This window comes from Dipodomys spectabilis, unplaced genomic scaffold (genome assembly GCF_019054845.1).
Source record: "Dipodomys spectabilis isolate Male_0828 unplaced genomic scaffold, ASM1905484v1 ptg000115l, whole genome shotgun sequence".
Lineage (NCBI taxonomy): Eukaryota > Metazoa > Chordata > Mammalia > Rodentia > Heteromyidae > Dipodomys > Dipodomys spectabilis.
The window spans coordinates 2,434,360-2,461,028 of record NW_024870792.1 but is presented as its reverse complement, the minus strand read 5'-3'; the positions used below and the strand labels follow the sequence as shown (position 1 = coordinate 2,461,028).

At 37.6% G+C, this 26,669-nt stretch overlaps 1 protein-coding gene across 1 annotated transcript in view; it reads right to left on the bottom strand.

Moving 5' to 3' along the window:
- Window positions 1–26,669, bottom strand: part of Dnah7 (dynein axonemal heavy chain 7) — a 210,385-nt gene that overhangs the window by 134,673 nt on the left and 49,043 nt on the right. Inside the window, exons 18-22 of the mRNA XM_042688311.1 lie at window positions 24,527–25,212; window positions 20,449–20,635; window positions 7,234–7,427; window positions 5,153–5,351; window positions 1,487–1,627 (exon numbers count right to left, since the gene is read on the bottom strand). Of these exons, the coding sequence (XP_042544245.1) occupies window positions 1,487–1,627; window positions 5,153–5,351; window positions 7,234–7,427; window positions 20,449–20,635; window positions 24,527–25,212 (1,407 nt within the window). The remainder of the gene's footprint in view (window positions 1–1,486; window positions 1,628–5,152; window positions 5,352–7,233; window positions 7,428–20,448; window positions 20,636–24,526; window positions 25,213–26,669) is intronic.

Sequence of the window (26,669 nt, the reverse complement as noted above, 5' to 3'; positions counted from 1 at the left end):
GATATCAAAGGTATATGGTATCTGTGCCAACATCCTTTCCTTTACTATTTCTACTTCTTCTCTATTTTTTTTGTCTCCTGCAGAGAAGTAAGTGTTTGATGACATGGAATGATTGGTGCATTTGTTACTCTGGTCTTCCTTTGGAATCTTCCTTTGCCTACCAAGAATGTTTCTCTCTCAAACTCCCAAATTTATTAATGTTCAACTATACATTGGATAGTTAAAGGCATATTAATTTCCCCGTCAAAAATATACTTAAAACTTATAGTTTGTTTTTTTTTGGGTCCGGTCGTGGGGTCTGAACTCTGGGCCTGGGCGCTGTCCCTCAGCTCTTCAGCTCAAGGCTAGGAGCTGCAGCGCCACTTCTGCCTTTTTTCTTTTTGCTCATGTGGTGTTGAGGAATCGAACCCAGGGCCTCATGCATGCAAGGCAAGCGCTCTACCACTGAGCCACCTTCCCAGACCAAAACTTATAGTTTTAAACTAAAGATCTATAATTACTGATCCCAGTTGATCCATCTGTAAACTGAAACCTGACATACTTGAAATGAGTATACTACATTCAGTGTAATTGGTATGTGTGTCTGATTGTGTCTGTGTGTCTGTGTATTTGTTTTCAGTGCTGGTGCTGGAGCTTGAACTCAGGGCCTAGGCACTCTACCAATTGAATCACAAGTTTTTCTGTCTTTAATTGGATATAAAGTCTCATGAACTTTCCTGGTTGCTGGCTTCAAATCATGACTCTTAGGTCTCAGTCTCTTAAGTAGCTAAGAGTACAGGGGTCACACACCAGCACCAGCTGTAATTGACTTTTAATTAATAGCAACCAACCAAATAATAATATTAAATTCTTATACACAAATACATTGGAAAATATTTAATAATGAGTATCATTCAAAATATTTCTTATTCATTCAAAATCAACACATTAAAAATTTAAGGAAACAGTCAAACAAAGTCAACCAATGCTTTGTGTAAAGGGCACAGAAGAGAATTATGTTACTCAATATCCTCCTATGCTTTCTATTTTGCTTATGTGGTGCTGAGGAATTGAACCCAGGGCCTCATGCATGCAAGGCAAGTGCTCTACCACTGAGCCACCTTCCCAGCCCTCCCTCCTATGCTGTCTAAACTTAGGGAGTCTTATTTTGTTTGATTTCCACTTAGGAAGTTCGCTAGTCCTATTACCTCTTTATTTTAAAGGCACAGCAATGTAGCAAAATACAGTAGCAAGACTGAAAATCAAGTACCTTTGACTTTTACAAAATGTAAATAAGCAGTTTGTGTTGACATAAATATTTTGACCATCAGAATACTTTTTTTCTAAAATACTGTGAAATTTTATTTTAAAAAGATGTCATTTGGCTTGCAGCATGAAGGTGACTCTGAGTGATCAACTTCATTCTATTTTTAAGAGTAGATATATTAGAACCATGACAATTATTTTAAAATCATTTAAAAAAATCCTTGGGGTAATAAAAACTTACATTTAGTCCCATTGGAATAGCTGTTTGTACTTCTTTTGTCCAAAAGGTTTGTGATACACAGAGAACAGTCTGTCCAGGCCAATCTCGTACCCACATAATTCGTTCAACTTTTGTATAAGCCAGAATTGCATCTCCAATTACCTAATAATAAAGAGGAAATTCGAAAGGTGAAATTTCCTGACAATGCTATATAATGGAAAGCTCAACTCCTAAATTAACTCTCATACTGCTTAACATTTTATAACATTCCTAACCAATTATGAAAAACACATAAAACATGTGATTACACAATTTAAATTCAAGTTTACTCATGTACTTGTGAGCAAATTGGTGGTTACATAGCAGATTATATTGCAGATGCACTATCAACTCATCTTGTATACATTGTATTGAATAATCATTTGACCAGTTTTAGTCAAGACATCCCACATACATTTGAATTTGACAAGAATGAGCAATTTTACTACAAAAATCTAAATTCAATTAATTCTATAAGATCCATTAAATTTATGGCACGTAATTTTCTTTCTGTTATATAAGTTGTCCACACAACTGTGTGCATGCATATATACACACATGCAAACCACACAATTCTCTAAAATATATCCCACATTCCATACTTAAGTCCCTTTCAGCTTGGTGCCCAAGGCTATGATGATGAGGACAAATGTATAATTCTTTCAGGGAGAGTTGAGGACTGCACAGTCAGAAAGTCTAATTTATGTCCTTTCCTACCTATGTACAGTGGACTGCTATATATACTTTTGCTACCAGCCATCAGTGAGAAATGCATTACTCTGTCACAGACACCAACCAAAAATAATAATATCCTCTGAGAAGTGATATACACTTTAGTGTTTGAAGTTTAGAAAGGACTGTCAAAGTTAAAATTCTCAGAGAAATATATAAGAATGGCTAAAACTTTCTGGATTTCTAGTTGTACTGGGAGATTTATAGAACAAAGATAAAACGCTGAGCTATGGCTATTGATAATAAAGACCTTGTTAAAAACCAGGAAGTCACTAAAAGGGCAGGTGGAAATGGACAACTGAAGGATGGAGACACAGAAAAAGAAGAAGAATGCCCAGTAGAGGAATGCCAAGATGGAGTGAATATATGTCCTAGAAGGACATTGTGGGGAGGACAAGAGGAAGGCATTAAAAGATAAATCACTAAAAGGAATTCTATGTCAATAGAGGAGAAGAAATACAATTATATAATGTTATATAGTTTTTAATGTGACGTCTATTACTGTACTTATGTACATTATACATACTCTTATATGCATATATATGCAATTGCCTTTCAAATAATATATATACATATATAGCACTACACATATTCCTCCACTTATAGTAGTTATGTTGAAGTTTTGCATATTTTAACCACAAAAACTTACACATGAACATTTTGAGAAATAGCTAATTCCTACACAGTTACTTGCCACTATATCTTAACATTCTTAAATAGCATACAAAATGTTTTTCTAAGTACCTTAAATAAAATCTAAAAGAATAGTTAAAAAGAATTTTGTTTATTTCCCTTTGTTGTGGTGGTTTTTAATGTACTATGTGATTTCTTTCTCTTTTTTAAAAATAAGTTTTTTAATTGTGAAAATACTGTACAGAGGGGTTACAGTTACATGAGTAAGGTAATGAGTACATTTCTTATCCAGCATTGTTGCCTCCTCCTTTGTTTTTCCCATACCATCCCTTCCCTCCAACGCCACAACTACTTTTTTTTTTGCATTTCCCCCTGTTTTATCCCCTGTTATCACTGTATTTGATCTCAGTATTGTATACACATTTATCTGAATTAGGGAAGGAAGGGGAACAACAAAATGGTGAGATAAAGGACAAAGGGTGAACCAATGCAACAGTGATCCTCACAAGACACTATGTTGGAAATGTACTCACTATCGTACTTATGTAACTGGAACCCCTCCGTACTTCACCTTGACAATAAAATTAAATTTAAAAAAGGAATATTTGAAATAGTAACAGATACGACTACAATAATGTGTCCTCACTATATGTCACATCTCAATTAGAAAACCATAGAATCCAATTCAATACTGTCAAATAGTGGTCAAAGTGGACATTTTAATTGCCCCATAAATAGCCACACTATTTGTTAATGTTTATCACTTGAAAGCCTGTTAAAGCTCATCTTCTCTGTTCCAATACTGCTAAACATGAGAAGTTATCCCAAGAAAATAAATGATTCAGCCAGGCACTGGTGGCTCCTGCCTATAGTCCTAGCTACTCATGAGGCTGAGATCTGAGGATCATGGTTCAAAACCAGCCAGGGCAGGAAAGTCCATGAGACTCTTGTCTCCAATAAACCACTCGAAAACCAAAAGTGGCGCTGTGGCTCAAGTGGTAGAGCTCTCACCTTGAGCTGAAGAGTGCAGGGTCAGCGCCCAAACCTAGAGTTCAAGCCCCACAACCGACCAAAAAAAAAAGAAAAAAAGGAAATAAATGATTCAGCCACATGTGGAAATTCACAGTTGTACTCCTAACCGCTCAGTTCAAGCCCAGTTACAGAAAATAGTAATAATAATAGTAATAATAATAATTCGAGGAACTAGAAGATATAAGTATATTCCTTGTCATCTAATTCATAGAAGGAATAAAATCCAAATTTCAAAAAGATTGTATGTTTACTAAAATGTTATACAGGGGTCATTAAAATTATAAAGAAATACTAAGACATGAAGTAATATCAAAAACCCAGAGTCTAATGAATTTTTCTAATACTGGATATGAAACTATAGAATATTAATTTTATAGCAGGTTATTTAATTATACTCCTCTATTAAATTATGATTGTTGTTGTTGATAAGAAGCAGAACTTAAGGTCTCTATTTATTGATATAACTTCAAACTCAACTAAGAACAAACATTACAAATGACTTGGGTAAAAGCATGTTTTATGAGAGGTGGAAAACATGCAGTAACCCTTAAAGGAAAGAGGCATGATTTTACAGCATTTTGGTATACCTGTTGATTATACAACACTTTGACACACATAGAACAGAGCCACATATATCAAGGAGATTATTGAGAATGTATTGACAGGTTATTTCAAGTCAAGATGAGAAACAGATCATAAAGGCAAAGGTGAGTTTACTTTGGACTGAAAGCACTAAAGGTGGCTCTAAGAAATGAGACAGATGCATTACTAAAGAAAATCTGGGTTGCCGAGCCGGTGGCTCACACCTGAAATCCTAACTACTCAGGAGGATGAGATCTGAGGATCATGGTTCAAAGCCAGCTCAGGCAGGAAAGTCCATGAGACTCTTATCACCAATAAACCACCAGAAAACAAGAAGTGGCACTGTGGCTCAAGCGGCAGAGTATTTTCCTTGACCTGAAGAGTGCAGGGACATCACCCAAGGCTAGAGTTCAAGCCCCATGACCAACCAAAAAAAAAAGAAAGAAAGAAAAAAGAAAAGAAAAGAAAAGAAAATCTGGGTCATCTGGATGTCATTTTGTCCCAGTTCGTGTGAACCATTACAAAATAACTTAGAATATCTCTTTGCTTCCAAGTTAGCTATTACAGTTGGAATGGCAATTCACCTAACAGGGTGTTTATCAATGATACATTGTAATAATATTAATCTTCTGTATTTATCTAAAAATAATAATATATAAAACCAGCTACCTTGTGGATGGAACCAATCATGACTCTCTCTAACTCAACCAACCACTTCTCCACTTGACCTCTAGCTTTGGCTGTTGAAATGGTGTCAATGAGCTCTACCACCTCTCCTTCACTGCTCTTCATATGAGTAATCTCTAAAGTTTCTGTAAATTCTACGCTTGCAATTCCTTCAAAGCATTTCTTCAAATGAGGTTGTACCCTGCAAGGAAATAAAAGTTAAAGAATTTACTCAATTAAAGCAATTCCTAGAATAACCATATACTTTTTGTCACAGGGTAACTGCAAATTCATCCATGTGTGCCATGAGTCCTGTGTTAGGGGCTACTGAGGATAAGGTGCTCAGCAAAACAATCATAGTAAACAAAAAAAAAAAAAAAAAAACACAATTTCTGACTACATTGATTATATAGTTCAGTAACAAGTCAATATTACTTGAATAATGACAAAATGATTTATAAATTTATGATTACAGTAATAGCGACTAAGGAAGACATCCACACACGAATCTTTGTCCTCAAAGCAGTGAGTAGAAAGATGCTAAGATTAATTTATGAACAAATTATGCCAAAGCCAAGTAACACAAAGAATTTTCAAATACACAAAACTCACCACTTCAAGTGGAATTTTCAGACACTGCTTGAAAATTATAGACTAGGTTTAGTACTTGGAGTACTTTTACCGTTTATTAAACCAACTGCTTTGACATACCCAACTCTTAGTGTATCCAGTGTAATATCCCTGGGTTGGATGAAACCCCTCAATTTTGCTATATTACCAATAACCAGTTGAAATAATTTTTCAACTGGGCAAAAAGCAGCAGAAATAAACCTCAGATGGAAACCTGAGCCTATATTTATGATTTTAATCCATACTTCTCCTTTGAAGGCATAGATACAAAAATAAATTTTTTTTCTAAAACATTTACTCTTTGCCGACCGTATAATAAGCACTCTTCTAAGGAAGGAAAAATCAGCAATAGAAAAAATAGTTGAAAATCTCTGCCATCAGGTAGCTTAGATTCTGCTTGAGGAAGATAAGCAATAAGCAAAGAAATAAATTGTAGACTATGACTGGTAATGACAATTACATCAATGGCAAATATGGCAGGAAAGATAAATCAAAAAATGGTGGTAAGAGAGGACTTGGGGGTAGCAGGTTGGTATTTCAAATAAGGTTGTCAGGCAAGGCCAACCTGACTGGAGATATTTGAGCAGGTCTCCACAGAGACCTTCAGAAGGCAAAGGAAGGTAGATGTCTGATGGACATTTGGTGAGGAGTATCTTAGAAAGGAGTCAGTACAGGAGGGGAGGAAGCTGGTCCACTTATAGAGGAATTGCAAGGGGCTGGTGTGAGCATGAAGACTAGCAGGAGGTACAGAGAGAAGATGATGGGAGCCTCTCGTGGATCATTGCAAGCCTTTGAGGGCACTGGCTTCATTCTGGACGGGATGTACAAGAACCATAGGCATTGAAAATAACTGCAAGAAAACATGTGAAAAAATAAGGGCTCATTCCAAGGTTCATTATGTTTAGGAAGAAATATCCTCTGAAGATATTGCTTACATTTTCAACAATTATTCAGAATTCCTCAAAGTTGTTTGCTGATACTACTTTATTATTCTTGAAGACAAATTATTATATATATAAACATGGGTTATATACAGTAAGTTCTATTCTACCTTTTAAATTATCTGTTCCATCTTGAAAATTACATGAATATACTTGTTTACGAGCTCTATACATGTACATGTGCATTTGCAAGTGTAAATCATTATACGATACATATTTTTATTGGCATATGTTAACTTGTAGTAGTTAATATAGTGGAACATATTAGTGGAACATCCATAAATACACATAAGCCACTTGGATCTTGTTCTTGCCCTTATTCTTTCTGATCCCTTCCTCCCTCTCCATTTTCTCTTCTTCTACCTCCCATGACCTTGTTGTTTTTTAAATTAATTTTGCTTTGTTTCCCCGTCCACAATGAAAGAACAAATGCAAAATTTCTATTTCATTCTAAAAATTAAATGTAAGCAGGTAAATGAAAGCCTGTGTCTGTTATCCATGTAAATGACCTACCTTGTAGGATCTTTAGTCTCAGATAGGATCTCAAGAAGTTCATCATTTGACAAGAAAAAGAATCTGGGGAAGAAGAGACGTTTCTTTTCCAAATATTCATTGAGTCCTTTAAGAATGAGTTCCAAAAGCTCATTAGATTTTTTCATTCTTTCCAGCATCTTCTCAATAGTTACAACTGAGAGAACATGTTTATCCTAAAAATTAAAAGAGAAAGTGCTTGACTAAAAATATTGGATATTGATTTCATTTGTATCACTATTATATTGGAGATTACACATTCTCACTCAAAAGATTACATATATTTTAATAGGAATATTTTAAGTAGGTTTTCATATTCTAAGTCTACTGAGTTTCTTCAATCATAAAATTCATATTGACATGATACACAGCCATAATTTAACAATTCTTTTTAATTTTATTTTATTGTCAAGGTGATGTACAGAGGGTTACAGTTGTATATATGGTATGTATGTAAGGTATGTATGTATATGGTATGTATGTATGGTATGTATGTATATGGTATATGTATGTAAGGTAATGAGTACATTTCTTGTCATTGTTACCCACTCCCTCAGTTTTTCTCACACTTTCCCTCCACCACACAACAATTTTTAAGTTAAAAAGTTTTAAAAGGAAATGAAAAAGAGACAGAAAACAATAAGAAGGAAAAAAATAAGAAGGAAAACAAAGTTAAATGACTTGTCTTTTGTTCCTTTTTTGGGGGGGGGGTCCGGTAGTGGGGTCTGAACTCTGGGCCTGGGCGCTGTCCCTCAGCTCTTCAGCTCAAGGCTAGCGCTCTACCACTTGAGCCATAGCACCACTTCCGGCTTTTTTTTTTCTGCTTATGTGGTGCTGAGGAATTGAACCCAGGGCCTCATGCATGCAAGGCAAGCGCTCTACCACTGAGCCACCTTCTCAGCCTCTTTTGTTCCTTATGGATAAGACCGTACTTAAAATAGTAAGTCATTGTGATAAATATTATTTTGAATGTTACTGTTATCAGCAAGAGTGTTATATAAGTTGAAAAGGCAACTATTGGCAAAGACGTTTTCTGTAAGGTTTTACAAGCAATCACCCCTGAACCACCATATGACAGAACCAAGCATTTTAAGAATAACTTCTTTTTATGCTGTACCATCCAAAGTAAGAAATAGAATGAGGGGGGAGGGAGGATGGGAAGGGATGGGAAGGGTAAACAAAGGAGGAGGCTACAATGCTTGATAAGAAATGTACTCACTATCTTGCCCATGTAATTGTAACCCCTCTGTACAGTATGTTCACAATAAAAAAATAAAAAAAGGAAATAGAATGAAAAGCTGATCTTATAAACTCATATTTTTAAAAGTGCTTTACTGACTTCTTAAACTATACATAGACTAGCCACAATGTTTATGAGAATCTTAGAAATGCATATCAAACTATAATCTAGATACAGTCTTCAATAAAACTCTTATCTCTTTTCTTTAATATAATCATTGTCATTCAGGAACTTATTCCAAACTCAGTGCATGGATTTTTTTTATTGTGAAAATACTGTATAGAGGGGTTAAAATTACATGGGCAAGGTAATGAGTACATTTCTTATCAAGCATTGTAGCCTCCTCCTTTGTTTCCCCTTCCCATCCCTTCCCTTCCTCCCCCACCCCCACCCAATCCTTTCCTTCCCCCCACCCATGTATGGATTTTTAAGTAAGAAAACTTCTCAAAATAAAAGAAAGTCTTTTCTAAATAAGCTTTAAAATGCTTTTATTATATATATATAAATATATAACATATAAAATTATATATAAATATGTATATAATGCTTTTTATTTATTGTGTTTTATTTTAAAAACACAATACAGGTTTTAATCACCTGACCAACTAAAACTCACATGAGGACATACCACACATTTGTTAATATAAATTACATGGCATTCTAGAAATTTTATATGAATGAAAATAAGAGAAAGTTATTTTAAAATAAATATGAGCTTTCAAGGTTAACTAGTTGATTTTTGTTTGTATTCAGCCAGAAGTGATAGATCAACCAAAAATGTGGACTACAAAATATTTCATAGATGAAGGGTAAACAAAGGAGGAGGCTACAATGCTTGATAAGAAATGTACTCATTATCTTGCCCATGTAATTGTAACCCCTCTGTACAGTATTTTCACAATAAAAAAAATTTTTTTAATTTCATAGATGAATTTTATTCTATTGCAAGAATCTCTAATATATGCTTTTGTTAATGTACTTTGAATGTGGCTGGAAAGATATAAAGGGGCCAAGATGCATTGTATTCATATAGTGTTTTGCTAAAGGAAATCCTCCTTGTACAACTACTTAAAGATAATAAGAAAAGATACAATTAAAATTATAACAATGTAACCTGGGAACAATAATCTTGTAAAAGAAATTTCATCAAGATAGTCACTAAATATTAGATGTGTACGTTGTGGAGATCAACTCACCTTTAAACAATTATACAAGACATTCTATTATAATTTCTGTGTTTCAAACAGGCATTAAATACACACACACACACACACACACACACACACACACACACACACACACGCATAACAGGTAAAAGACTCAAGTCAAGTGATCAATCTTTTTGTTCTTGTTGTTTAATACTGGATTAACCTCTATTTCATTTAAAGCCTCTATTTTCTTGTTAAGCCATTTCTTCAATAGATTTCAGAATATTTTGTCAGACTATCATTCTAAATGTACAACTTACCCAGAGCAGAAGAGTGATATTCCTGGATGCCTAAATCCAAACTCCAAAATGGTGTGCTTTGAGCACCACCTTCTGGGAAAAAAATGCTTTTCTTTGTTTATTAAAAAAAAAAAAAAAACTAGTAAAAATGAAAAGCTTCTTTCTCACAAATGAACAATACTGCTTTAGCCTTATCAAAATTGATCACAATTGGCGCTTTGAGTCTGACATCTAAAACTAAAAGATTTCATCTTTAAAAGAATGAGTCAAGCCAGGTATGGTGGCATACAACTGTAACCCCAGCACTCTGAAAGAATTTCAGGCCAGACAGCACCAGGAAATCCTGCCCAACCTTGTCTCAGAAAATAAAAAGTAAAATCAAACAAGATAGCATATTGTATTCCTTCACTAAATATTATGTTTACCATACAAAAATAACTGGAAAAACAGCATTCAATTCAATTTTTGAGTATAGGTTGAATATCCTTTTTAAAAGTGAAATACTAGAGATGAGAAGTGTTTCAGATTTCTAGATTTTTAGATTACACACACACACACACACACACACACACACACACACACACACTTTTCTAGACTCTCCCTGTTGAGCATCCTTAATCTCAAGTTTGAAAATAAAAGTTTCAGGTTTGGGGTGAGGGATCCTTAACCTGATACACAGTTGCTCAGGTAAAGCCTCCTTAGCTAGATTAGCTCAATAACTTCATCTGTATCAGGTATATATGGTGCTTCTAGATGAACATGAGTAATAATCTACATTGGGCGTCAATGTAAGAACACACAAAAGTTACCATCACCTGATTGGAAGCACTCTTCCTTCTCTCAGTGAGAAGACAAATGTAATAAGGATTGTCTCTGATAAAGGAAGAGACCACAGGAGCAGACAGATCTGGTTTCTATCTCTCTGCTCCTTGATGCCTGTGTGACCTTGAATATTTACTGTTTCATGACTTTAAAAAGGTGATAAAAGCCCCCTCTCAAGGTTAGTATGAAAACCAATCTAGAAAACATATTTTAAACAACTAATATGGTGCCTAGAATGCATACACATGCTTAAAGCTCCACCTTTCATTTGTCCTCCATATCTGTAGCTGGTTTGAGAGGAATGAGGGCAGGGACATACTGGAAGAGTGGGGAGGGGTTTGAAACATGAGCCACTTAGCTTTAAACACAACTGCCTTTGAGTCTTTTTAAGTACTGCCACAAAGCCTGGTAGGGAGTAGGCACTTTGTAAACACTTGCTGAATGCTTGTGTGAATGTGAATGTAGGCCAGCTCAGCCTTCACCAGGCCCTCTGTGCTCTGGTACTGAGTAGCTATGTTCACAGGACACAGCAATAAGCTATTGTAACAAGAGCCTACCAGAAGCTTGAGACGTGACATGTTATTCTCCCTGGAGAGAAAAAGATGAATTATTAACTTCCATCCTCTCTCCTTAAAGAATTAACTTCATAATTTTATGTGTTCTTTTGCTCCCAGGCATCACCATCTCATCAGCTTGAGTGAGAATCTCTGTGCTGATGGACTGGGATGTCCCGACTGAAACTTCATTACTGTGGTCAGGGAGCTTCATAGAAAATAGAACTGTGTGTGTACTTAATGGAGGAAGCGCAAACCCGCTTAGTAAACTTCTAGAAGCATTAGCTTCCTCATTAGAACTTGACAGAACTAGACAACAGGAAGCTGGTCAGCTCCTCCTTAAACCTTTGCTCTCAGAAAGGAAATGGACATTGACTTCATACTTTAAGCCCTTTGACAATTTTAAGATTCTTTGACCTCATCAGGAATGTAATTTTTTTTAAGACCCAAGATATTTCTGGAATTAACCCAGCTCTCAAGGATCATGCACTTAAAACTGAATCTCAAGAGAAGATTTTTTTTCCACAATAAACTCAGAAACACAACTCGATCATCAGTCTTGACTTTATTCACTCAACAAACACCTACCATGAACCTCTCTGTCATACCTCTGTCATTGTTCTCAGTACTTGGGTATCTAGTGAATAAGACAAACACTAACAGAATCGGGGGGGGGGGGGGCGACAGACAATAAATAACAAACACAGTGATTCATAAACATAATAATCATAAAGTATAAAAAGGCATATCAAGTATATAGTTCAGTATATTCATTATATTGTTTCATTCTGGGTTTTTTTCCCCTTTTTTCATGCTGGTGCTGGGTCTTGAACTCGGGGTTTAGGCACTGTCCCTTAGCTTTTGTGTTCAAGACTAGTGCTCTACCACTTGAATCATAGCTACACTTCCAATTTTTTTTCTTTTGGTGGTTAATTAAGTGTCTCATGGACTTTCCTGCTTAGGCTGACTTCAAACTGTGATCCTCAGATCTCAGCCTCTTAGTAAAATACAAGCATGCACCACCAGCACCCAGCATGTTTCCTTCTCTGATGTGAGTAATTATCAGAGTATTTCAAACATTCTCATTATAACCGTATCTATTTTGGTGATCTGTAATCAGTGGCCTTATATGTTACAATTGTAACTGTCCTGGCTTGGCATGAACCACAGTCATATAAAATAGCAAGCCTAATCAATAGATGTCCTAGTTCTGACTATTCCATGGAAGATCCATCCCCTGTCTCTCTCCTCCTGAAACCTCTCTATTCCTTGAGACCCAGTAATAATGAAATCAGGCCAACACAATCCTACAGTGGTCTCTAACTAGTCAAGGTATCACATTTTCTCAGTTTAAACCATTCATCTAAAAAGGACTAAGCCAAGGGGAGAAGGCCTGCCAAAGGTCAAAATAGGCCAAAGGCTAGGCTCCATGTTCCAAAAATTAGCTGAGTTGTGGATGCATAGGACAAGTTGCTCTGGAAACATTGGGAGAAAATTTACAATGCTACTGTAGTGAACATGTGAATAATAAGACAGCTTTGTAACTGATACGAGGGAAGAAGTAGTGAGCTGGATAAACAACCATATTAGCCACAACATTCTTTGAAATCTAAGTCTAATCCAGAGCAAAGCCCTAACCCTCCTCAACTCTGAAAGCTGAGAGGCAAGGAAGCTGTATAAGAAACAGCCAGCGGAGGTTGACTCATAAGGTTAAAAGGAAAGAAGATTCTAGAACATCAAGGTATACACAAAGAAGCAGCACTTGTTAAGATAGATGGTACACAAATTGTTCAGAAAAATCAGCCTCAGATAATTAATGGTTGTGGCTACCTATGTTAACAGCAGGTTTTCAATCTATTAAAAAAACTTTTATTGGAAGAAGATATAATGTTACACTTTTATAACTAGAAAGAAGCTTCAAAGGATGGGCTGGTTGGGGCTAATGCAACTGGAAACCTCAAATCTGGCTAAACCATCACTCATTACTATTCCAAGATCCTTAGGGCCTTTAGAAATCTGCTCAGCCTGTGCTCTATAAATGGGACAACAAAGCTAAGATGATAGCACATCAGTCTACAGCATGGGTTACTACATGTTTTAATCCTACTGTCGAGAACCACTACTCAGTAAAACAAACAAAAAAAAGTCTTTCCAAATATTACTGCTCTTTAAAAATACACTTTGTCACCAAAAGCTCTGGTAGAGACTTACAACAAGACAAATATTTTCATGCTTGTGAACACAATATTCATTCTATAGGCCTAAGGATCAAGAAATAAATTTGAATTACAAATCTTATTTTTAAAAATACATTTCTATATCTAATTATTCATCTAGGTGAAGTAAATAGAAAACCTTCTGAAAAGGATTCCCCATTCTAGATGACATTAGGAACAGCTGTGACTCATGGGAAGTGGAAGCCAGAACAGCAGCATTCACAAGAGTTTGGAAGTAGATCCACGTCCTCACAGAAAATGCTGATTGTACAACTATTTAAATATAATAAAAAAAATTTAAAAATGCCTTCACTGGAGAGGGAGGAAAGGGTATGGGATGGTGAGCTTAATCATAGAACATGTCACACACACACACACACACATCACATAAGATATCCATGATGTCATGATACATATGTTGTATGTGTCATGATGAACCTAATTATTTTGAACTTGTGAGTTCACATTCACTTGGCTCTTGCTTTACTACTGAAACCATACCTCCAGCTAGACTTTCGTTGGTTAATTGGAGGTGGAGCTCATAGATTTTTCTGTTTAGCCTGGCTTTAGACTATGATGCTCCTGTTTCAGCATCCTGAGTAGTGAGGATTACAGGAGTGAGCTACTGATGCTTGGTTTATGGATCAAAGGAGAACAGTTTCTTAAATGGAATCCAATGTTTATAGCATCTAGTAAAGTTTCTATAAAAACGAATGACAGGGATTGGAAGTGTGACACAAGTGGTACACATTTGCCTAGTAAGACTGAGGCCCTGAGTTCAAAGCACTTGCAGGATTTGAAATGACCAACTCCTGCTTAATTGATGGATCAGCTGATTGGCTGGTTAACAGTGCTGGGTTGTTTTTACTCAGCACTTATTAGGCAAGCTTTCTGCCACTTCAACCATGCTTCCAACCCTTTTGTTTTAAACTATTTTTAAAATGGAGTCTTGTGGTTTTTATTAGGACCTGTTCCAGACCACAGTCCTCCTATTTTTGCCTCATACATACCTAGCCTGAAAGGAGCACACCACTCTGACAAACTTCTTTGGTTGGGATGGGGATCTTACCAACCTTTTAGCAATGGTAGCCTTAAATTGTTATCCCCTCAAGTATTTCTTACTGAGTAGCTGAGATTGCAGGTATGTGCCACCATATGTGGCCACTGACTCCAATCTGAAACTTTCACGGTGAGTACAGTGCCACCAAATAGGTCTGCACTGAATGTTACAGAGAATTCTTTTGTGAAAGGAAGAGTGGATTGACGTGTCAAATTTCATTGCTGTCTTATTTTAAGGAATCACCACAGCCACTCCAAGTGTCAGCAAGTACGGCCTTGACCAGCCAGATGTCATCATCATGGTGTCAGGACCTTCCACACAGCAAAAAGACTACAACTAGAGTGAATGGTGGCTCAGATTATTGTTAAGCGTTTTTTTTACTTACACTGTACATTTCTCTTCCAGACACAGTGTAGTCACACACTTAATTGGCCATCAATAAAGGTAAATTTTTATTTGCACTAGAAAACTACATACTTCATATCATATACTTTGTTGCAATATTCTCTTTCTTGCAAAGGGCTAGAATGACATCCAAAATGTCCCTAAGTCACACCTACAGTGCGCTAAGAGCAGGTAAATGCTACAGTAAAGAAAGGAGGAGGAGGAGTACTCTCCAAAAGGCAAAGATTGGTCCATTTTAAATAAGAAGCTCCACAGGAACCTCTTCATAAAAGCTAATACATAGAAAAGACCAAGGAATGAAGTTACTGCTGTAGATATTCTGAGATGAAACACTCCAGGTAAAGGGTCCATCTAGTGCAAAGGCCCTAGAGAAGAATGTGGTTAGTATGTGTGAGGAGAAAAAAGAAAAAAGAAAAACAAGAAGGAAGCCATTGTGTCTAGAAGAAAGTAATCAAAGTGGAAAGTTCCAAGGACAGAGAGGGTAAAAGGGTGGGAGAACACATCAAAAACTCTCCACTGAATGAGCCATTCTATGTCCTCAGACAGAAGCATTTCTCCCTGGATATTAACAGTTCTTAATCTCCTAAAATGATCAGCATTGGCCTTATAACACACAAAGCCAAAGGACCACTCTCACTTAAACTATTTCACTCATCCTGCCGCCTATAAGAGGAACTCGGTATTTGGAGCTCATAAGGAAAATATACTCTAGAACTGTACTTCACACTGAAAAATTATTGTCCTCCCTCAGGCACAGCAAATGATTCTTCAGTATGAGCCATTCCACTTTGATAAGGTCAACTCTCACAGGAGGACCTATAAATCTAATGAATGTCAATCAATTGCCTCATTTCCCTTATAATGTTAGTTCTTTGGAGAAGCAATGTTGTGTGTAAACTGTGAGAAGGAATAAGTCATTCAGTAAGTCAGTGAATGGCAGCCTGGCAGAAACGTGGACTGGAAAAAGAAAAATCTGTCTGTTGTAGACAAACCACGGCTCCTTTCCATACTGAAAGAGAGTCAATGTGTTCCAGTCCCGTGCTGCCTGAAGGTGTGGTGCTCTATCAAAAGCAACACCTTCATGTCTGTGATTGACAGCCAGCAGTGTGGGTGAGGAGGGGGATGAGGGTGAACCTTCCCAAGGTCCCCATCCCTGCCAGCATGACTCTTGATGTTTACCTAGTGTGACTACCCATCCCAGCCGTTTGATAAGGTCAGGTTTGTGCTTATTGTCCTGGACTGATTATTAATGCCGTAACTCTCAAAAGTTAGCCAGTTTGGGCAATATATCACATGATTATTCTATTTCATAGCTCACTGTGCACTCACTGACATATTCCGGCTGACATTCACAAAAATACATCAACTAGTCAACCAAATAATTAAGTTCCTCTTTTTGCAGTTAGTACCTTTTATTAAACATTCTCTTGGAACATAAAGATTCTCACATTATGGCCTATTCTATGATTGCTTATATGCCTCTTCTCCAGACTTGTTACCAATCTTTCACATGTGTTTATTCTAAGTCCTTGATTTGCATAATCAAGTTTACTACTGACTATAATCAATACTGACCTTTTCTTTAGATTATCTTCTTTCGAAGCAAGGTTATTAAAAGAATCAAATAGCTGGGCACCAGTGGCTCCAGCCTGTAATCCTAGTTACTCAGGAGGCTGAGATCTGCAGATCGCAGTTCAAAGCCAGCCCAGGCAGGAAAGTCTGTGACACTCTGATCTCCAATTAACCACCAGAAAACTGGTAGTGGTGTTGTGGCTTAAGTGGTAGCATTGAGCTGAAGAGCTCAGGGACAATGCTGTAATAGTGTTAGAATAGCGACTAACAAAACAACAACAACAAATCAAATAAACCAGCATTGTCTTGAAATTATGCTCACTGGAAGGATTCCCTTCCTATTGTTCCTTGAGGCCAACCCTGAAGTGGAACTGTGATTTCCATTTAAGTTCTATTATAATTTTGCCAGTCATCAGATGAGATTCTATAACTTATGGTTGGCTGTGTGAAACGGCTACCTACAAGAAGTAAGAGGCTTTGTGAAGCTTACCACAGAAGTGTCTTAGTTTCCTAATCACATCTTGAGCAGAAAACTTAAAAATAGTCAGTTATGCCTTTTCCTTAACTTCTCTGGAGCTTTTGAAAAAATTCAACCCACCTCACATCTTTGTCTTTCAAATTTCCACCATATTGACTTGTTCCAAAAACTATTTTAAAGGCCAAGAGCATGATTTAAATAAGTGATTTTTTTTGAAAATGTGCTATGTACTCTCTATTTTACATTGTGCAGGCAGAGACATACCTTAGAGGCATCTGGTAAAAGCTATCATTTTGAAGATACAGTTAAATCCCCAAAACGATGACTACATCTAGAAGTCTATCAACTACCTGAGCTATGTTGGAGTCTCCACTCAACCACACTGAGCCAATCTGAACACTTTACCTATTCACAGTTGGTCAAAAAGCTAGATCAAATGCCCTCACCCCCAGACCTACCAGATTGTTTGAAATAGCCCCAGTATTAGACCCAGAAATAGGGTCCAGGTCTACTAGACTCCTAGTGCAGCCACTGACAGCTGTGACTGTTTGTAATAGCCTTGGACCATGATGGTGCAGTAGGCAGCCTGCCAGGGGCATGGGCTTTGGCCCTATTCCAGTGCTGTATTGGTCCCAGTGGGTTGTGGGTTCAGAATATGACACAGCACTGTCCTATGCAAGATGATTCTACTGAGCCAGGAAGAATCCAGGTGCCTGGACCTATCCCGGGCCAGGGAAAGGCTTGTGGAGACGACACACTTCTGGTTCATTCAGAACAAGGAGCCAACTGTGGATTTGGGACACAAGTGGGCTTAGGTCATTCTCTACTTCTGAAACAGTAACAACACATCAATAGCAGATTCATGGCAAACCTGGACCTCGTAACTACTCAGTACTGTAGATAGACAGGACTACAAGCTAGGAGAGACTAACCTATTTTCTTAAAGGTTCCCAAAAGTCAGGCACACACAAGATAAGAAGAATAAGAAATGACCTACTCCTTCAAGGATCAGATGGTGGCTTGTCAACAAGCAACAAGAACTTTCAAAAACCATGGTCTGACCTAGCAGAAAGCATTCAGGAAGTCACCAGCATGGAGGAAGTCTTCATCAGAAAATTTTAAGGAGCTGTTTTAAAGAAATTCAATGATACTGAAGAGGACACAGAGAAAATGACCCTATATTCGAACAGAGAAATTCCAAGAGAGGGAAGCAATTTAAAAATTCTTTGAGCTAGACACAAACTAAGAAAAGATTTAAAATGCAACAGAGTGCATTAAGGCCAGATAGATCAAACAGAAGAAACCATTAGAAAGCTTGAATCCACCCAATGTCAAAATACACAACTAGATGAGAAAAACAATGCATAAAGTTTAGGAGAACTTTGGAACAGAACTAAAAGAGCAAATATATGTGTTTATTGGAGTTAAAAAGAAGCTTGAGAATGCCAAATGAGTACGAAAAACAGAAAACTTCACACACAGAGAGAAGAATACAAATATCCAGGTACAGGAAGGTAAAAAGTTAGCAGTCATTCTGAACACAATCAAGATCTCAAAGTTGAAAGTTAAGAGGAGATTCTCAAGGAAGTGAGAGGGGGAAAAAAAAAACAAAAACACTAAAAATTCAGCAACACATAGGGTCTTGTAATTCACCTGACCTGACAGCAGACCTAGTTGAAGTAGTAGGAGCCAAGAAAGATTTTCATAGTTCTAAAGGAAAAATAAAACTGCCAACCAAGACTACTGAACCCAAGCAGGACAAGGTAGCACACACTTTGTATGACCAATGCTCAAGGAGACTGGGGCAGATCTCTCTGAGTTTGAGGCCAGCCTTGGCTACATAATGAGACTATATTTTCTATAAAACAAAACAATAGCAAAAACAAAATACTGTACACAACAAAATACTGTACACTGCAAAGCTATCTTTTAAGAATGAATAAGGAATAAAGATATTCCAAGATAAACAAAAGCTGAGAGACCTGCTGAAAGAGATATTAAGAAAAGCATAAGAAGATAATAAAACACACTGGTAAGAAGAATAGCTAAACAGAGAAATTCTAGCAACTTTTGCATACCCTTAGAAGGAGTGTAAGTTATACAGCCATTATGGAAAACAGTATGGAGGTTCCTCAAAAACCTAAACGAAGAACTATCACATAAGCTAGCAAACCCACTACTTGGTATATATCCAAAAGAGATGAAATCAGTATATTGAGAGGCAGCTGCATTTCCATGTGCATTGAAGCACTACTCACAAGAGTCAAGAAATAGAAACAACCTAAGTTTCCATCAACTGATGAATGCATGCACATAGCATATATACATGCTAGAATGCTAGTCAGTCATAAAAACATAATGAAATCTCATCATTTATAACAACATGGATAGAACTGGATATGATTTTGTGAAATGAAATCAGCTAGTCACAGAAAGGCAAACACTACGTGATCTCACTCTTGTGCAAACTTAAGACCATTGAACTCCTAGAAGCTGATGGGAGAGTGGTGATATCAGAGGCAGGGTGAGCAGTGGGACCTGGAGGGGTGGGGAAAGGTTGATCAACAGCTACTATGTTATAGTTAAGACAGACTATGAGAAGTTTCAATGGACAATCATTACACAGCAGCAGGGTTAGCAGCAACAACTGTATACTATGCATTTCAAAAGCTAGCAGGAATTTAAAAGTTTTTTTTAAACCAATACATAAATGATAGACATTTGAAGGGAAAAAAAGCCCCTGCACATCTCTGGGAAGAAGCTGTATATCTTATGCCCACGAACAAAAAGAATGGTCCATCTTTCAGAATCAAATCAAAAACACTTTCCTGCCCTCTTATCTCCTCCCCTGCCCCTGGCTCCCTGCTTCTGACTCCTCCCTATTCCTGCTTTTCATTTTCTGTTCACCTCATCCTTATCGTAACACTACATAGCAGGCATAGGATGGAAAGAAAGGAGAGAAAACTCTTGTGGGAGAGCAGTCTCCTCCATCTTTCTAACATGGAGGCCTCAGATGAACACATCCTGGGGAAGATGAGAGCTGAGAGCTGAAGAGAAGCCTGAGGTTTTGAAACAAACACAGCCAAGTAATCAAGTCTTCCCCTTACAGAGAAAGCTATCTTTTCTTCCTCATAATAAAGAGGCCGTGGAATATATGAGACAACCTGCTCTGAATCCACAGTCTTTCTGTCAGAGTATCTAGAAGAACCAAGCTAGTACCAAAGGCCACTAAATAACACTCCATTTGGATCTCAAGGATCAATGAGGAAAGAGTATCTACTTTGGATGACCATATTTCTTCCTCCTAGAATTCTGATGTAATAGCTGAAGGGAGAAAAAGATAATGGCTTACTAGAAAAAACACCAGTTTATATCAACATTAAATAATCATATTTCTACCTACTTGGGCAACAGTTTTCATGATATCTCTCCATGTTTTATCCACAGTTGTAAACCGTCTTCCTTCCTCAGGCATTTGAGACATGATGTCTGGAGAGCTGAAGATGGGCTCCAGATACAGCCATGTGGCTTGCACCTTGAGCCATTCATCCAGAATCTCCTGAAGCAGCAGGAGCTTGGCCTCCCATTCTCTGAAGAACAAACAAAGTACTTCTGATCAACAGCGAACCAAGCATTGGTCTCAGAAGACAAAAGTGAAAAACACAACTGACTTGTCAATCAAACAGACTTGTCAACTTGCAATGTTATTTCAATTTCCATTCTCCTTTCATCTAAAAATTAGCCCTATTTATTCAACAGTTTGTTTTAAAAATAATAACAATATTCATGCTGTGTAGATATAGACATTTAGCCACATCTATCTAAAAAATGGGCTGGTGATCAAGTTCAATGCAAAATATGGAAATAAAGTTTTCTTCAAGATTGGTACTCTGTATGTGGGAGAGTAAAATGTCATTGCCCTCATAGGGCTCATAATCTAATAGAATGGCACATGCCTATGTAGAAACAATGCTATAATAAATAGCCTAGTAAGAAGGGGAAAAAAAAAGATTGGTACTCTGAAATTCTCAGGAAATTTAGATTCATGCAAAACTCTTCTATTTTCTTTACCATTTCCTTTGTCCTTTAAATTTGGAACCATAAAATCTCTATCCCAATGTTGAAAGGGGTGACATTGATGAAGATAAATTGTATTTATAAACTGCTTTGTTAAATGGCAACTCCTCTGTACAACTATTTAAAGATAATGATAAAAATCTTCATTTCTATAATAAAGCATTTCAACTTATGTGACTGGCATTTTACATACTTTTTTTTCAATTTTTATTTCGTTGTAAGGGTGATGTCAGTGGTGTTACAGTCACATAAGTAAGGTAATGAGTACATTTCTTGTCAAACATTGTTACCTCCTCCCTTGTTTCATACTCTTAAGTATATTAGAACATTATTCAATATGAGAAGAAAGCATCTTCATATTTATGGTAGCTTTTCAGTACATTTTTAAATATGAATAACATATAATGACCAAATTCCTTAAGAATAGTTAGTATATGTCGAGTATAATCCTAGCAGATGAGCAGAAGAGCTCAATAGCTATGTATATATGTCCATATAAGATGATGCTAAGTGAAATGAACTCCAAGATATGGACACAAGAGGTTTTTATTTGTTGTTGTTTTTAATGTACTATGTGATTACTTTTTCCTTTTGTGTTTTCCCCCTATGGTTTATCCCCTGTTTTCACTGTATCTGACTTTGGTACCCTGGATAGTGTACATGTGTTTATCTGAATTAGGGAAAGGAAAGGGAACAAAAAATGGTGAGACAAAGGACAAAGGGGAACCAATGCTACAGTGATACTCACAATATGAGCCTTTTTATTTTTTTTTCAGTTGTGGGGCCTGAACTCTGGGCCTGCGCGCTGTCCCTCTGCTCTTCAGCTCAAGGCTAGCGCTCTAACACTTGAGCCATAGCACCACTTCCAGCTTTTTCTGCTTATGTGGTGCTGAGGAATCGAACCCAGGGCCTCATGTATGCAAGGCAAGCTCTCTACTACTCAGCCACCTTCCCAACCCCTCACAAGACAATAAGTTGGAAATGATCTGTACAACTTGGATGGGGTTAGGAGTAAGGGAAAGTGTGAGAAATGAGGGAGGGGGTAACAAGTTCAACAAGAAATGTACTCACAACCTTATTTATGTAACTATAACCCCTATGTACAGCACCTTGACAATAAAATTAAAAATTTTTAAAAAGAATAAATGTTATGTGAAGACATAGCTCAAGTGGTAGAGCTCCAGCCAAGTAATATAGCCAGACACAAGGCTCTGAGTTCAACCCCTGGTACTAGCAAAAAAAAAGTATTAAAATTACTCCAGATGCTAATTATTTTACAAGCAGAGTTTAAAAGTCTCTGTTAGTATTTTCTCCATGCTACCACAACCCCATGAAGTTGGATCTTTCATAATGTTTACTTATGGAAAACTAAGGCACATAGAAGACAGTGCCAGACTCAATTTTACCAGCTAATGAATGCCAGAGCTGAGATCTGAACCCAGATGATCATAGCAACTCTGCTATCAGAGAATGAAAAATAATGAAAAATAATAATAACAACACTTACAAGTGGGATAGCTTTTCTTGCATATTTTATACATTACTTATTATTTATAAGTGACAATCTGAAAATTTAGAACATTAAAACCAAGAAGTATAAGTTGCTCTCCAAATCATCACTCTGCCACTTGATTCCCAGAGCCAGACCTTTTGCTTTTAGGTTGTTGTACAGATAGAGCATCACCCTAACTTTTCCTGGGCTTGCTCTGGATTGGGATCCTACTGCCTCTACCTCCTGAGTAGCCACTATTACAAGAATATGCCACCACACCTACAGTGTCTTTTTTGTTGTTGTTGTTGGTTGTGGGGCTTGAACTCTGGGCCTGGGTGCTGTTCCTCAGCTCTTCAGCTCAAGGCTAGCATTCTACGACTTGAGCCATAGCACCACTTCTGGTTTTCTGAGTGGTTTATTGGAGGTAAGAGTCTCATGGATTTTTCCTGCCCAGGCTGGCTTTGACCCATGATCCTTAGATCTTAGCCTCCTGAGTAGCTAGGATTACAGGAGTGAGCCACCAGTGCCTGGCCTACAGCATCCTTTTAAAATACACTGCTTTCCATTTTTATCCATGAATTTGTTTAACTATTTGCACAGGACAATATATACATGCCTCAGTTTTTTTTCTGGCTCTCTTCTTTCTTTGATCCTTAATATGGAAAATTTCCCAGTATCTAATGATATCATGCAAAGTCCCATGGTAAACAATTCAAGGGACGCCCCTTTTCGAGTAGTATCCTCTATGAATGTGCACAGTGAAGTACTCTGGCAAGAGACAGGACAACCAAGTGTAGAGTGATCCAAGTCTAATCAGAGCTTGTTCAAGTTTATGGTACATGTTAGATTTGCTGTAACTAAGGGCAGAGCCTACCAGGCAGCCTTTTTCCCTTGACATGGAAATTTATGCTGACAATGGCACTCAGATACAGATGTCTGCTTCTTAAGGTAAAATTAAACTGTTGAATACAAATTAAAAAACTGAAAACACTAACAGACAGACAAAGGTTTCATGAAATAGTATGTGTCTGCTGCTTAAAACTTCATGCTTAAAATTATAGCTATATTCGTTTTCATTTAGTACCACCCATTATATATCTCTGACAACTAATTCATATATTTGGAAAATGGCATGATTATCTTTTATCTTATAGTTAATGGACTTGTGCACAGATACAGAATAATTTTTGAGGTCTGGAAAGGTGGCTTAGCAATAGAGTACTTGCCTAGCATGTAGGAAGCCCTAGGTTTTATTCCTCAGTATCACATAAACAGAAAAGGCCAGAAAGGGCACTGTGGCACAAGTAGTAGAGTGCTTGCCTTGAGCCAAAGAAGCTCTGAGACAGTGCCAGGCCCTGAGTTCAAGCCCCAGGACTGGCAAATAAATAATAATTTTTGAGAACCTAAAAATAAGATCAGATCATAGGTCATTAAAATGAGTATCTGGGTGCTGAGCATCTACTGTCTTTGTTGTGACAGCAAAAGATCTGCTGTCTACCAAAAGGAAGGAAGGCTGCCATTCCTTAAAACTATTTAGAATAATAAGTACAAAGTCGGGTGCTAGTGGCTCACACCTGTAATCCTAGCTACTCATGAGGCTGACATCAAAGGATCAAGTTCTGAAGTCAGCTAGGTCAGTGAAGTCCAGGAGACTCTTATCTCCACATACCCAGCAAAAAGCCAGAGGCCACTAAACAGGGCTAAAGTGGTAGAGCACCAACCTTGTGCAAAAGGAGCAGCACCCAGGTCCTGAGTTCAAGCCTCAATACTAGTGTGTGCATGCGTATACACACACACACACACACACACACAGAGCTACTACCACAAACGATCAACTCCGAAATGCAGAATCACTCCTCAAACTTGACAAGTGATGTTGTTAGCACAGCATAAACAACACAGCTGGCTTTACCTCATCTGCTTTTCATAAGGCTTGATGAAAGGAGAGCCGCGCATCGTTTGCGTCTTGATGATGTGGTCATCCAGCAGCATCTGAATTTCATCAACCGAGGACAGGATAAACGTCCCACTTTCTCGGTAAGGATGGATGACGAACTCCATCGAGTCCCATTCGGTAACCATTTTCTCCAAGGACTTCTCGAGAGAATATTCTTTGCTCGCTGCCTCGCTGATGCCTTCGAACTTTTCCAGGTACGGCTCCAGATGCATGTCTAGGAAGGAGAAGACCGTGGCGTCGTCGGCCGGCTGCAGCGGGTAGCCCACGATGTTGGACATGGCCTCCCAGTGCCGCGGGCGCAGCCCCGGGTTGCAGATGACCTGGATGAGAGGAATGTACTGCTTGAACTCCTCCACCTTTGCCCTTACTTTCTTGGTCATTGCCAGGGCGTTTGGAGAGTCGTGGAAGATTTTCTCCAGCTTATAGAGGCCTCGCCAGTAATTTCCAACGTCGGTTTCTACTTGGTCGGGATTCACCTTGTGGTACGGGCCTTCTGTCCATGCCCGGTGTTTGGTGCTAAACTCCACGATCGTCTCGTAGAGGCGAAGATACGGGTTCAGACCGTCTTGGATTTTTTTACGCTGAGGATAGACGGAGGGGACCCAGCCATAGGCCTCCTCTTCAGTATTAAACTGTTCAATCTGAAAAGAGGGGCATTAGATGCGGGGTTATAGAAGTGAATGACATTGAAAAAAAAATCAAGTTTTTCCAAGTATTTAAAAAAATACATTAAAAACCCTCATTAAACCCTAAAATCAAACTTCAACCTACAAGAAGTGAACCGTGATCTGTTTCCTTTTCCTTTTCCTTGGCCGGCTTTGGGGTTTGTATTCAGGGAGGGGGCCCTGTCCGTTAGCCTTTGTCACTCAAGGCTGGTACTCTCCTACTTGCCAAACATCTTCACTTCCTGATTTTTGATTGTTAATTGGAGATAAGAGTCTCATGGGCTTTCCTGACTGGGCTGGTTTTGAACTGCAACCCTCAGATCTCAGCCTCCTCAGTGGCTAGGATTACAAGGGTGAGCCATTGGTGCCTGGTGAAAAAATGTATACATTTGCAGTGGATAAAGATAATTAACATGTGCATTCATGTGCATATTTGCTTCTTTTTGTCATGAGAACACTTAAAATCTACTCTCAGAGCAATTTTCAAGTATTCTCTCACTAACTATAATCATGTACCATGAATCTCTTGAGCTTATTTCTTCTATCAAACCAAAATGTCTCATCTGTTATCTCCCAACCAACTAGTCCCACTTCCTGGTAACCACTATTCTATTGCTGCTTCTTCAGGTTTGACTTCGTTAGATCATGTGGCATTTGTCCTTCTCTGCTTGGTTTACTCAGTTAACATAATGTCTTTCAGATTCACCCACACTGTATTAGATAATAGAAGTTACTCTTTTAAGCTCAACAGTATTACCTGTTTCTTTTCGTATTGCAATGTCCAGAAAATGATGTTTGGATATATTGCTTAAAATAGTCAATAAACATGTACATGTGAAGGAATTTTAGCCCATGAGATATATTATGATGGTGCCTTCATTCATGTAAAGTATTTAAGTACTTCAAATATGGCAGCATTGTTTTTGGAAAATAGAAAAAAATGGATTGTAAAGCCAGTTCCTAAGAATTAGTAACCCAGTTTAGGGGACAAGACTTACATATAGGTGAAAATTTAAATACCAATTTATAACAATAATTCAAGGTAATAAAAGAGATGTCTCAGACTAGCAACTGTTTACCAGAAAATGAGCAAATGCATTTATATATGGTCACTCAAAGGCAGGAGGCGATGGTGGAGTAGTGGCAGGTGAGGCAAACAGGCTTTTGTCATAAAGATGAGTGAGACAAGCAGACAAAGAAAGCTTTCATTTCCTCTTAGTTCATTTGTGAAATATGCAGGGAGCTGTGTTCAGCTGACAAATCTACAGAATTGCCAGGAGGGAGTTAGATATATGATCCTCTATGTGATAGCACGTTACAATTTTTTTTTGTATTGAAATGTTTGAATATCTGTCCAGGATCTGAGTAGCTTATAATAATCACAAATATTTAATAGAAATAAACTCTAAATCTTTGTTAAATGAGGGCCACTG